Genomic DNA, 13,227 nt, shown 5'->3' on the forward strand with positions numbered 1-13,227 from the left:
GAAGAGGATCTTGACACAGCTGCACAGGCTACAGATGATGAGTCCAGTAGTGAGTGAGAAGAGGAGCACGCTGAGGGCATGGAGGCAGACCTTGGTAACTGCCAGGGAGGTAGGGAAGCATTGATCCAATGGTCCTTCATCTAGGCTACCAAAGATCAGCTTCTGCCTCATGCCAGGGCTGCCGCCTCCGTCCCAGATGCCTGAAATGATCCTTTCATTTGCACCTAAAGTCCACTCAATGCCTGTGCAATAAAGTACCTAGCCACTCACATCCAGCATTACATACTGGCATACCCTGCACCAGAACAAAAAAATGTGAAGCATACTCAGGCCATCAGAACTAAGGCAAATTTAATGTTATCATCACATTGAAATCATTATGACATTACAATTACTGGTGTTGATATCCACACCAGCAGACATTTAAACCAAACATAAATGAACAGAAAATCACCTGTGAGCTGTCACTCTCATGTTTATCGTGTCTTAAACTTATGTTTGCGAGTGCTATGTCTTGGTGCCCCTGCCCCTCGCTGGCACCAGCATTGGAGGTGGCCTGCTGACTCTAGTGTCTTGTTAGCCTTGATGACCTTGATGGTCGTCCTCTGGCCAATGGAGCCTGTGTGGGCCCCGCCTGGACAGGAGGGTCCAGTGCAATGGCTAGCATCTCCCCAGCCATCGCAGCCTCATCAGATGCAACGGTCACTGGCAGAGAGGCGAAGGAGCTGCTGCTGTCATCCAGAGCACTCTGAGAGGAGCCCGCAGAAACAACAAGCAGCTTGTGTGCCAACATGAGGTCACTCTGGACCTTCCTGCTCACCATGGATGGACGGGCACCTAGCTGGGATACTGGGTGCCTCATCCATCTCCCACACTGGCACTGGCCACCTGAGGTCATTACCTGTGTGAGGGCTTTCAGGTCCAAGCGCAACCACAGGAACCCCTGATTCTGCCCCTGGAGCTGCCTGTCCATGAGAGTTGCAACTCTCTCAATGGAGGAGGTAGTGCACTCGGCCATGAGAGTCACCGCTAATGCACTGCATGGGCTCCTTCACAACAGACAACATAGCACGCGGACCCTCATGGATCTCTGCCACGAACGAGCATCGTTCTGGTCCCCAGCAGTCCTCCGACTGCGGGCACCCTGGGCAGTCTCTGCCTCCACTTGCATTTCAGGTGAGTGTGAATTGCCCTTACCAATGTGCACTGACATTCTAGCGGCAGATCTAATGCCCACCGAGGTGCTGGTATCTTGAGAGAGCAGTTGTGACACAGATGCAAATGACACCCGGTGGTCCTCTGGTGTCACGGGTGACCCTTTGGGATCTAGAGAGCGATTGCATGCTGACAAACCTAAAAGGGAGAACAAGGACATGTCATTAGTTAATGTCGTCACACTGTCACTGTGCCTGCTAGGCACCCTGGTGAGACAATGGAGATCTGCATCATGGTGCCATCGTCTTTCACTGATCAATGGGCACTCCAGGTTTAAGGCTCCCATCAATGAAGAGACTATACTAGAATGGTTGCACAATCTGAAACTCTTACCTCTGTGCATTGTGCTTTTACCTTCGTCTGGCACCCCCCACGTCTCCATGCTCGGTTGCAGAGGGAGCGTGCTGGCTCTCGAGCTCTAGGGCGTCCGGCTCAAAGCTGCTAAACAGCAGCAGGTTGGGTGGGCCTCCCCTATACGTGCCATCTTTGCTTGGTTATGGCTCGACTTCTTCTGAATGGACAGGGGAGTCCACTCTCTACCTGCAGTGCCATTGCAGCCTGGCCAAGCCCAGCTGAGGATTACCTCGCAGAGCACATCCGAGTTGTGGCCCTTGAGCCAAAAGGCACTCAATCCAAGCAGCCAGGGCTCACCCCCTTGGCCAGCCCTGGCATCATTGACAGTTGGCACTCAGTCTCTGGCACCCCGAGGGAGACGACCACACCTTATCGCTTCTGCACACTGACCCATGCCAACACAGTACTCGCCCTTCCTGAGTGCAGCAGGTCTTTGAACCGCTCCTGGCACTGCACCCATGTATGCCGCATGACATTATGGCTGCTAACCAGAGCTGCCACCTCCTCCCATGCCCTCTTTGTGAGGTGCGGCAGCCTCCTCCTCCCATCTCTGGGGACAAAGGTGTCCTTCCTGGCAGCCACCTCCTCCAGCAGGACCAAGAGGCACTCGTCCGAAAAGTGGAGGGTCAAGTGCCCACCTGATTTGCCCTCCTGACTGGCGTCTCCAGCTGCACTCGACTTCATCAAGACAATGCAGAACAGATGTCCTTCTGTGGCAGCCTTTGTTGGGCTGCCTGGGCTGTTTTTAAACCAGCCACCAGGTCGCCATTAGGCCCGACAGCCGACCTGTGAAGAGCAGCGTTTCATGCTAGGGGGCCTTAATTGGCCCACCAGCGTGAAATCATGGTTGGGGGCTGATTGCGGGTGTTGGCTCGTTTCCTGGCGGTTCCTGGGCCCGCCGACTGTGCCCACCCACTGACCTCAAAATTCAGCCCACTGTTATCTTTCTCATATATGCTGACAACATCCTCAATCTACCTCACCACCATCCCTCTCGACTCCTCCACAAATGGGTTTTGGCAGCTGCGATACAATAGATTTATAGTATATTTGTAGTTGTTAAATTATCAGACTGCTTATCTTACATCCTGTACGGGGTGAGCAGGAACTTCTTCCAATTAAATATTGGGAAGACTGAAGTAACTGTTTTTGGTCCCCGCTCCAAATTCTGTCTCCCAGCTACCTCTCCCTCTCCCTGGAAACTGTCTGAGACTAAACTAGATTGTTCACAACCTTGGTGTTGATTTAACCCCGAGATGAGCTTCCAACTACATATTTGAGCCATCACTAAGACCACCTTTTTCCACTTCTGTGACATCACTCGACATTGCCCCTGTCTTAGCTCATCAGCTGTTGAAACCCCTGGACTTGACTATTCCATTGCACTTCTGGCTGGTCTCCCACATTCTATCCTCCTCCTTTTGAGGTCATCCAAAACTCTGCTGTTCATGTCCGAACTTGCAACAATTTCTGTTCCTCTATCATCCTTGTCTTTGCTGACTTACAATGGTTTCTGCTCAAGCAGTGTCATGATTTTAAAATTTCATCCTTGTTTTCAACTCCTTCCATGGCCTTGCCCCTCCCTGTCTCTCTAACCTCCTCCAGCCCCACAACCTTCTTGGAATATCTGCGCTCATCTAATTCTAGCTTCCTGAGCATCCCAATTTTAATTGCTGCACTGTGGCGACCATACCTTTCTCTGGAATTCCTTCCTTGCACTTCTCCACCTTCCCTTCTCTCTTTCCTCCTTTAAAACACTCCTTGAAACCTACCTATTTGAACAGGTTTTAGTCATCTGACCTAATATTTCCTTATATAGCTTGGTATCAGACTTTTTTTAATGCTCACCTGAATTCCCCTTGGGACATTTTATTACGTTAAGAATGCTATATATGTTGTTGCTGTTTGATGCATGGAAGTGTCTGCCTCTGGGAATGAAAGTGGTTCAGTACCACCTCTGCTGCACCAGTGGACTGCCTTGTAGTTACAGACACCATGGTTATTTATTGGGTGAATGTGCAAGCATGCATCCTATCACACTATCCTCACTTAAGTAGAAGTTGAGTATCGTTCATGCATTGAGAAAGGTCTTCATTATTCATGCTGGTTTCTGCCATTCCTGTGCTAATGGACACTTCTCCAGGTGTATTCCGACTCTGCAAGTGGATCATTAGGCAGCTGAGAGATTCCTGAAACCCTCTGCCATACCTAATCCTTGATTGTGGTGAGACAGGCTGCTGCATTTTGAGCAAAGGTCTCTAGAGGGCCAGTCAGATCTTCAGTGATAGATGGTAAGGCTCAGTTTATGATCTTTGTCAAGGGGATTCAGTTGCAGAGTTGGAATTTCCATATTCCCTGCATTCATGCAGCACAGTACATTGTCTTCTCTATATATGTTCCTCAGACATAATAGCAACAGATAGTGCTCTGCTAAAATATAATATATCTGTGCATGAATCCAGTTACCGGAGTTTATTTCCCCATCTGTGATGCTATCCCAAACTGAAGTGTTGTTAGAATGCCCAAGCCCTCCCAGGTTTGATGCACAGGTGATACTCTTTCCAGTTATCCTTAGTCCATCCTGCTGCAGTGTTCGTCTTCAATGGAGGATGACTCTTGGCTCCAAAAGGTGTGCACTCTTCTTTGTAGGACCTCTTCCAGTAGTACTACCAAAGTTCCCCCATTTATAGTATAAATGGCACAATTTTGAAAAGTGTAGATGACCAGAGAAATCTTGGTGTCTATTTACATAAATCCTTGAAGGTGGAAGGATAAAATGCATATGGATTATTTAGCTTCGTAAATTGAGGAATAAAATATAAAAGCAGAGAAATCATGCTAGAATTTTGTAAATCACTGGTTCAGCCTCAGTGGGGGTATTGCGCACAGTTCTGGACACCACACTTTAGAAAAATGCGAAAGTCTTAGTGTGGGTGCAGAGGATCTTTATAAATATGAGGATCTTCTCTTATAAGGAGGTTGGAAAAGTTAGGGCTGTTCTTGGAGCAGAGAAGGTTAAAAGATGACTTAATGGAGGTTTTCAAGATGATGAGAGCTTTTAACAGAATTAGATAGAGAGGAAAAAATCCCTCTGACACATGGGTCAGTAACTAGAGTCATGGATTCAATATAATTGGCAAGAGGTCCAGAGAAGAGATAAGAATTTGTTCACTGGGATCTGGGATGCTCTACCTGAAAAGGTGTTGGAAGTTGATTCTATAAATAATTGGACATGAAACCTGAAATCCCATTTATTGACTAAAAGAATAAACCCGCAGGATTCCACAGTTTAGACAAATTGCTGGGTTGTATTGGAGTGGCATCATGCAAACTTTCTATCATAAGCTGAGAGGTTCCACATGAATCCTTGCTGAAATCTTAATACACGTGTGTGCATTTCACCGTCAAGAAATGACAAGAATCTTGGTGTTTAGTAAAATGAACATACTGTAAATTACATCAAGGAGCCCTAATAAAATTGAAGATATGAATGTTATTTAAATCAGAGCTGTAAGTTGTTAATTCCATTAATACTGTCTCTTTAAAAGAAAAAGTAACATAGAATTACTATCATGGGAAGTTACTTATCCAGAGTTTCTCTCTAGCTAAAGTTGTTGTCTGGTTACACCACTGAAGTCTGTGTGGGTTGGCATTAGATTTAGTGCAGACTCTTCTAAATGAAACCATCTGCGCTGTTTATCCAGTTTGCACAGACAAGGTGGAATGTGCAAGTGGCATTAAATGGCTTTGCACAGCAAACTGACACTGTCTTGACTCTTTATGACTCCAAGTGAGAGGGAACTCTTCCCCTCCCTGCCCTGCTTCACCACCCCACCCTCCCCTCTGTTTATCATACATTGGTAGATGTTCAGCATGTTTCATCAAATACCAGGCAACTGTATTCTGGACATACTCCATTAATTTACTAAGACTGTATTGTATTCATGTATCAGCTTATAACTGCTTTGATGTTAATTCTTTTCAATTTTCCTGAATAAAATACGTCTCAACTGACCTGGGCTTTCGTCAAATTGTTGATTTGAAGTTTCTCTGCTTTAGTTGTAGTATTAATTGTTCACTTGCATACGGCACATTAAACTTGGACTGTTTAGTTGCACTGTACTCTGAGCCAATACTATTACAGGGAGCAATGCAGAGGGTACTGATTAGAGCTGCAGTGATTGCAACTAAAGCTAAGTAATGGAATGGTCAACTTGTGTGGGCCTATAAAGTACATACTGCTATATAATTAAGCTTACTCATAACACATTGAAATGCCCTTTTCATTTTTAGTTGGCCACTGGCTCTGTAAATCATTTTTAACAATGAATATAGCATTGATGCTTTAATATTCAAGAGCTCGTATATATTTTATAAATCCAAAGGATTTAAGATAATTGGTAAAAGATTTGGGTGTGGGGGTTGTTGGGGAGAGGAGAAATATTTTCGCACAGTACATGATCTGGAATGCAGTCCTGAAAGAGTGGTGGAAGCAGATTCAGCAGTAAGTTTCAAAAAGGAAATGGATACATACTTAAAAAGGAAACATTTGCAGGGTTACATGAGTTTTAAAAAAAAGGTTAGTGGCACTAGTGGGATAGTTCTTTCATTCATCCAGGCCTCCTTCTGTGCTGTATGATTCTATATGTGAATATTTGATAAATCCTGTCAGTAATAGATATTTCATGACCAAGTCCTGTTGAAACAATCCTTGTACTGATAAGAGAGCTGACACTTAATGTGCTTTTAATTTTGTAAAGTTGAAATGACCTTTGTGGTTAAGGAAGAGGGCTTGTGTTCTGTCATACAACATCTTCCATGATAAGTCAGGAAGGGGAGGGGCAGGCTCCTACTTTAAATTCTTTATTTTTGGCTTCACTTTTTTTTTACAAAGAAAAGGGAATGCATATTACGAAAGGTGACCTAACTGGATAGTAAATGACTATACTGTCAGGAAGGTTCCTTAAGATTATATAATTCTTATTCTTGTATCCCAGTAATGCATTAGTTCTGTCGAAGGGTCATGAGGACTCGAAACGTCAACTCTTTTCTTCTCCGCCGATGCTGCCAGACCTGCTGAGTTTTTCCAGGTAATTCTGTTTTTGTAATGCATTAAACATAGCTTGCAATGAGAGCACAATGGAACAGATCTATTATTTTGTTCTAAAAACAGAATTTCAGATTTCCAGCCTCTGCTATATTTTGTTTTTATTCCTGTTCTCCTGCCTTTTGTTTTATGTATGATCTTACAGCAGCATATATTATGTTGCATTCATTCAAACTCAATTGTCAATCTCGGTTTTAAAAGAAGTGGTTGCTCTCCATGTCAAAGTTGTGAATCACAGGCCACAATAAGAAAAAGATAATACTCTGTCAAAATAAAAGTCTAATCGTAATGATAAGAGATGCTGCAGCCTTGTGTGGAGTTTTCCTTGTATCTTAAAGCCATGACCAATATGAAGCAGGAATCTTTGTATGATTCTGACGCTGAAATTGTTGTGCAATCTTATGTGTATTGTACAGTACCGTGGGATACCTTGTTGGTCATCAATCTATCAGACCACTGAGTTACAGCTAACCCAAAGTTATAATATGTGACTTTGATAATTCAACGTAATTTTATCTGCTGAACAGAATTTGAATTATTCAATATTTTGAATCAAGTAACATAGAGGAATAGGAATTTAATGTTTTGTTTTAAATTGCATCATCATATACATTAAATCAAGCAACACTGAACTAAGCAGAATAACCTGTATAATAACATATGAGGCATCCTAGTTCTCATCTGGTCAAAACAACATTGTCTGGCAGTTTATGTCGAACAATATGTTGACAAATTTGAATCTGTAAAGGTTTTGCCCCCTCAAATCCTTGTTCATTATCTCTGAATTTCTTCATCCGTTTAGTATGTTAGGTATGGTAACTAGAACAAATGGGAGTTTGGTGTTGGGCAGTGTGAGATCACCCATTTTGGAGCCAAGGAAGATAATTAGGAATATTTTCCTCAGGGTAAGAAACTAGGAACTGTAGAAACGCAAAGAGATTTTAGTGTCCATGTACACAAATTCATTAAAAGCTAGTGGATAGGTACAAAAAGCAATCAAAGTGACATGGCGTATTAGACTTTACTTCTAGGAGGCTGGAATGCAAAGGGCAGGAAGTGGTGCATTAGTTGTACAGTTGGCCAGTACCCTTCTGGTATACAGTATTCAGTGGGGAGCATTGAACTTCAGGAAGGATATATTGGCCTTGTAGGAGTTACAGAGCAGATTCATCAGAATGCTACGGGGACTTAGAGTTAAATTATAAAGACATAAGAACATAAGAAATAGGAGCAGGAGAAGGCCATTTGGCCCCTCAAGCCTGTCCCACCATTCAATAAGATCATGGCCGATCTGCCCCAGGCCTCAACTTCTCTTTCATGCCATCTCCTCATAGCCCTCAACTCCCCGATATTTCAAAAATCTGTCTACCTCCTCTTTAAATACTTAGTGATCTAGCCTTCACAACTCTGAGGTAGAGAATTCCAGACATTCACTACCCTCAGAGAGAAGAAATTCCTTCGCATTTCAGTTTTAAATGTGTGTCCCCTTATTTTGTAACAACGTCCCCTAGTTCGAGATCCCCCCACTAGTGGAAGCATCTTCTCAACATCTACCTGTCAAGCCCCCTGAGAATCTAGTAAGTTTTAAATAAGATCACCCCTCATTTTTCTGAACTCTAATGAATAATGGCCTAACTTGTTTAGCTGTTCTTGATAAGTCAACCCCTTCATCCCAGGAATCTGCTTAGTGAATCTCTTTTGAACTGCCTCCAATGCCAGCATATCCTTTCTTAAATATGGGGACCAAAACTGTACACAGTACTCCAGGTGCAGCCTCACCAACACCCTGTATAATTGTAACAAGACTTCCCTATTTTTAAACTCCAACCCCCTAGCAATACGGGCCAAAATTCCATTTGCCTTCTTAATTACTTGCTGCACCTGGATGCTAACTTTTTGTGTTTCATGCACAAGAACACCCTGATCCCTCAGTGCTGCACTTTTTGGAGTCCCCCTCCATTTAAATAATAGTCTGCCTTTTGATTCTTCCTACCAAAGTGCATGACCTCACAGTTTCCTACATTAAACTCCATCTGCCAAGTTTTTGCCTACTCACTCAACCTGTCTACATCCCCTTGCAGATTCCTTATGTCCTCATCACAACATGCCCTCCCACCTATTTTTGTATCGTCAGCAAATTTGGATACATTACACTCTGTCCCCTCTTCCAAGTCATTAATATAGATAGTAAATAATTGAGACCCTAGGACTGATCCTTATGGCACTCCACTAGTTATGTCTTTCCAATCTGAAAAAGACCCATTAACCCTGACTCTGTCTTTTGTGTGTTAAGCAATCCTCAATCCATGGTATTACATTACCCCCAGAACAGTGAGCTCCTATCTTGTGCAATAACCTTTTATTTGGCACCTTATCGAATGCCTTCCAGGAAGCTCCATTCTTTTATTTGGGTGCAAAGTAAATGATCTCGCATTTGCCTACATCAAAATCCATTTGCCACAATGTTTCTTATTCATTTAATCAACCAATATCTTTTAATCTGTAATTTTATGCTTCCATTTAAACTTCTTAAAATCCTGCCTATCTTTCTATGCCATTGTCTTAAGATATTAATAAATACGCTGAATAGTTGAAGCCCAAAAGCAAATCCTTGCAGGGCATCACTAGTCAGATCCTGCCAATTAGAATACCTGCCTACTATCCCAACTCTGTCTCCTTCCGCTCAGCCATTTTCCTAATCAGATCAATAATTTGCCATCAATCCCATGAGCTACAACTTTAGCCAACATGCTCTTATGAGGGACTTTATCAAGTGCCTTCTATAAGCCCATGTAAGTAATATTCATTGATGTTACCCTGTCCTCTACTTTAGTCACCTCTTCAAAACATTCAGTCAGAATAAGGTATGATCTACCCCTTACTAAGCCATTCTGGCTCTCTGACCAGCTGAACATTTTCACGGTGTTCAGTCACCCTATCCCAACAGGAGGTTAGGTTAACTGGCCTATAATTCCTTGGTATTTTTCTCTCATCTTTCTTAGCCAGCAGAGTGATGACTCAATTTTCCAAGCTAAAGAAGCACTTCCCGAATCAAGAGAACTTTTGAAGATTATAGTTGAAACATCCCTTTTTAATTAATTCACAGAATGTGATTGTTGCTAGCAAAGCCAGCATTTCTTGCCCATCCCTAATTGCCCTGGAGAAGTTGGCGCTGAGCCCCTGTCTTGAGCTACTGCAGTCCCCGTGATGTAGGTATACCCATAGTGCTGTCAGGAAGGGAGTAAAGATTCCAGGTTTTGGACCCAACGTCAGTGAAGGAACGGCGATTATAGTACCAAGTCAGAATGGTGCGCATCTGCAATGTTCTTTCACCTACTTCAATAGAGACCCTGCTCACCTTGGGAACTGTTTCAACAAGGATTTGTACTTAGTACCCTTACTGACCAGACTGATATATAAATCTATAATGTGATTCAAACCCAGGTTCACCTCCCTGTTACATCCTGTTCTGGGATAATTGATGGAACGTGGGGCTGTGATACAAGTGCACTGGTGTCTTTGGGGTAGAAAGAGAGAAACCGGCCCCAATCCTGAGCTGTTGCCTGCTTACCCAGTGGTTTGTGCTGCAAAGCCTGGGGGTAGGTAACAGCAGCCTTAACTGATTTCTTCCTATTCCCCAAAGTTGAATATCATAAAAAGGGAGAAACATGGGAACATGATTGGGCTATTCAACCCCTTGTTGTTCCCCCATTTGATTTGACCGCGACTGATCTATGGCTTAACTCCATCTTACTTGCCTTGGTTCATAACCTTTCAATATCTTTACATTTCAAAATTCTATCAATCTCAGGTTTGAAATTTTCAACTGACTGAATCCCGCAGCTTGTTTGGATCAAAAGTTTAGACTCCCGCTACCCTTTGTGCAACATTACTACTGAATGGCCTGACTCAAAGGTTATGCCCCTTTGTTTTGAACTCTACTACCAGAGGAAATAGTTTCTATTTATCCTATTAAATCCTTTAATCATCTTCAACATCTCAGTTAGATCACTCCTTAATCTTCTACACTTGCAGGAATACATGAGGTATCAAAAGTGCTGGGGGCAGAGTCCCAGAAGATTTTGTCTGAGTTAGCTCTTGAACTACATTGTCTTTCTTCATCACCTTCATTATTTTGTTTATTTGAAAATATTTTGTTGACTTTGTTAATTTGGTCCTCGGTGTGTGAAATCAAGTTAATCATAATCTGCACAAACGCTTCAGTCGTCACTCCCTAACAATTCTCTTAAGCTGCTTTATTCTTCTGACAAATGTAGTATTTGATGGGGCTTGAAAGTACAATAGCCTGTAACCATGCGGAAGTTCTACATTGCGTACAGGTCTAGAACCTTACCCCTTAGCTACTTGTGTTTATAATTCTAATGTACTTTCTCTGAATCATAGTTTACCACAAATAATCAATGTTGTGAAACATTATATCTAATATGTATACAGTATTGTCATTCAATTAGAGAAATGGAGTTGCTGGCTTAATAAATGATTAAGAGTGTTTTTTTAGTGAACTGTTCAAATCTCAGTTTCTAGTGTGTAAAATGCATTTGCAAAGTTGACTACAGGTTGAATAGTAAGAATCATACAAAATTAGCTACCCTCTGGAGGATGATAAGGCGCCTTATGTTCTGAAAGGCTGTCTAGTGATTGGTTGATAATGTGATTGATAACATTCATTATAAACCATCTGCTCACTTTTGTAGTTGACAACCCCCAGCGCAACATTATCCTCACTTTCAGAAAGCAGATATTGCCCTGGAGATTACCTTCTGAAAATTCTGGGATTCCTCATTGACTTGAAGCTCCTTTTGTGTGAGTAAAGGCTCCTAACCAATTTGGGCTGCCTTTATAATTTCATTAGATAAAAATGCAGTGTATATGAGTTGCACATTATTACCTGTTAAACGGGATCCTTCCAATCAGATGATGATATGCTGTTTTAGATACTGGAATTGAAGATGAAACAAACTGCAGCAAAAATTAATACTACAAGGTAAAATCAATTTTCGATTCAGTAATCATTTGTTCTTTTGCCGAATCGCCCTTGCATTAAATAGAATTTTTTATTTTTACGGACAAAATTTAATTGAGGGTTCAGATGATATCTTTAGGTTTAACTAGAGCATTGTGTATGCTGCAGGTATTTACTGCAAGAGTCAGTGTTGATTTATATCTCATCTGAAACCTCATTATCTAACGTGGTTTCAGTTTAACCTCACTGGAGAAGTGTTGTCATGTGATGTGGTTTGGGCTGTCTGAAGGCTGTGAAAGACGCTACATAAATGCAAGTTAGTATTTCATTCTACCTCTCTATTACACACTGGATGATAATCCAGGGGTAATTTCCCTTTTATGAAATGGCTTGCAGCCTGCTAAGGAGATGGATTGGAGAAATGTAGCAAAAAACTCCTGAATGGTAGGATTGCATCGGCGGATAAAGTATGGGCAGATAATGGAAAAAGTTAATCCTTTATTCTGTTGCAGAATGAAGATGATCTGACCTATGACTCCATGCATCAGTCATAGAGGCATTAAGAATGAATTACTTCATTGCACCGAATGCTGCAACCTGCAGAGTACTTAAGACCTCTTTCAGACAACACTGGGACGTAGTGTGGAAAGAGCTGGTTTTCCAGCGTTTCAATTTTTCTACCTTCCCATCTCTTAATTGTCGGAGAAAGGATCTAAGCAAATACGAGCAAGTGGACTGTAAGAAATATGCCTCCTTGGTCCGCTCCGTTGTCTCGACAAAGATCAGCCCCCAGACCCCTGAGACCCTGCTCGGAGAGGATGGCCTCTTGTACGGACCAGTCATCAGATCGAAGCCGGCCAGTAAAGAGCCGGAAGCCGAAAGCCCCCGAAACCTGGCTCCGTTCCTGAACTCTGAACGCCAGATAGCTGAGCGTGAGCCAGGCTCCGTGCTCAAACTACCGTTACAGAAAATGTCACGGAGGAATCACTCTAAGACTAACTTGCCCAGCGTGACGCGCATCCTGCAGCTCACCATGAGTTTGGAGCAAGCATTTTACTTGGAGCGGTGGAAACGGAGAATGATAACTGAGCTTGGCCGAGATGGCTTTGAGGAGTACACTAAAAGTAAGTGCACCCTATGATGCTGAATATAAGGAAGGTTGGGGTTTAAGTGACCACTCTGTTGATCTGGTTACGTAAAATTTGCAACATGGGAACATTCAGCTCAGCTAGTATGTGCTGGCGTTTATGCTCAGCATGTGCTTCCTCCCATCCCACTTCATCTAACACTGTCTGCTTATCCTTTTATTCTTTTCTCCCACATATACTGATCTGGCTTCCCTTTATAGATACCTGTGCTATTTGCTTCAACTATCCCTCGTATTAGTGAGTTCTATATTCTCAGCACTCCCACGTTAAAAAGTTTCTCCTGAATTGTATATTGGATTTATTGGTCTTTTATTTATGGCCTCCAGTTTTGGGCTGCTCCACAAATGGAAACCTCTTCTCTGTGTCTATTCTATAGTTACTTAATGCAGATGGCTATAGACCAGGTGAAAATACTAGAA

The 13,227-nt window shown here is 42.7% G+C and overlaps 1 protein-coding gene across 2 annotated transcripts in view; it reads left to right on the top strand.

Moving 5' to 3' along the window:
* The window catches only part of mgme1 (mitochondrial genome maintenance exonuclease 1), a 40,457-nt gene that overhangs the window by 10,036 nt on the left and 17,194 nt on the right, over positions 1-13,227 (top strand). The window contains exons 1-3 of one of the 2 annotated variants that reach the window (XM_041203753.1): positions 6,620-6,659; positions 11,392-11,500; positions 12,173-12,784. In XM_041203753.1, the coding sequence (XP_041059687.1) occupies positions 12,226-12,784 (559 nt within the window). In that variant the 5' untranslated portion in view covers positions 6,620-6,659; positions 11,392-11,500; positions 12,173-12,225. Of the gene's footprint in view, positions 1-6,619; positions 6,660-11,391; positions 11,501-12,172; positions 12,785-13,227 lie in introns of those variants that run through there. The other variant, XM_041203761.1, reaches the window with a different exon arrangement.

This window comes from Carcharodon carcharias, chromosome 2 (genome assembly GCF_017639515.1).
Source record: "Carcharodon carcharias isolate sCarCar2 chromosome 2, sCarCar2.pri, whole genome shotgun sequence".
Lineage (NCBI taxonomy): Eukaryota > Metazoa > Chordata > Chondrichthyes > Lamniformes > Lamnidae > Carcharodon > Carcharodon carcharias.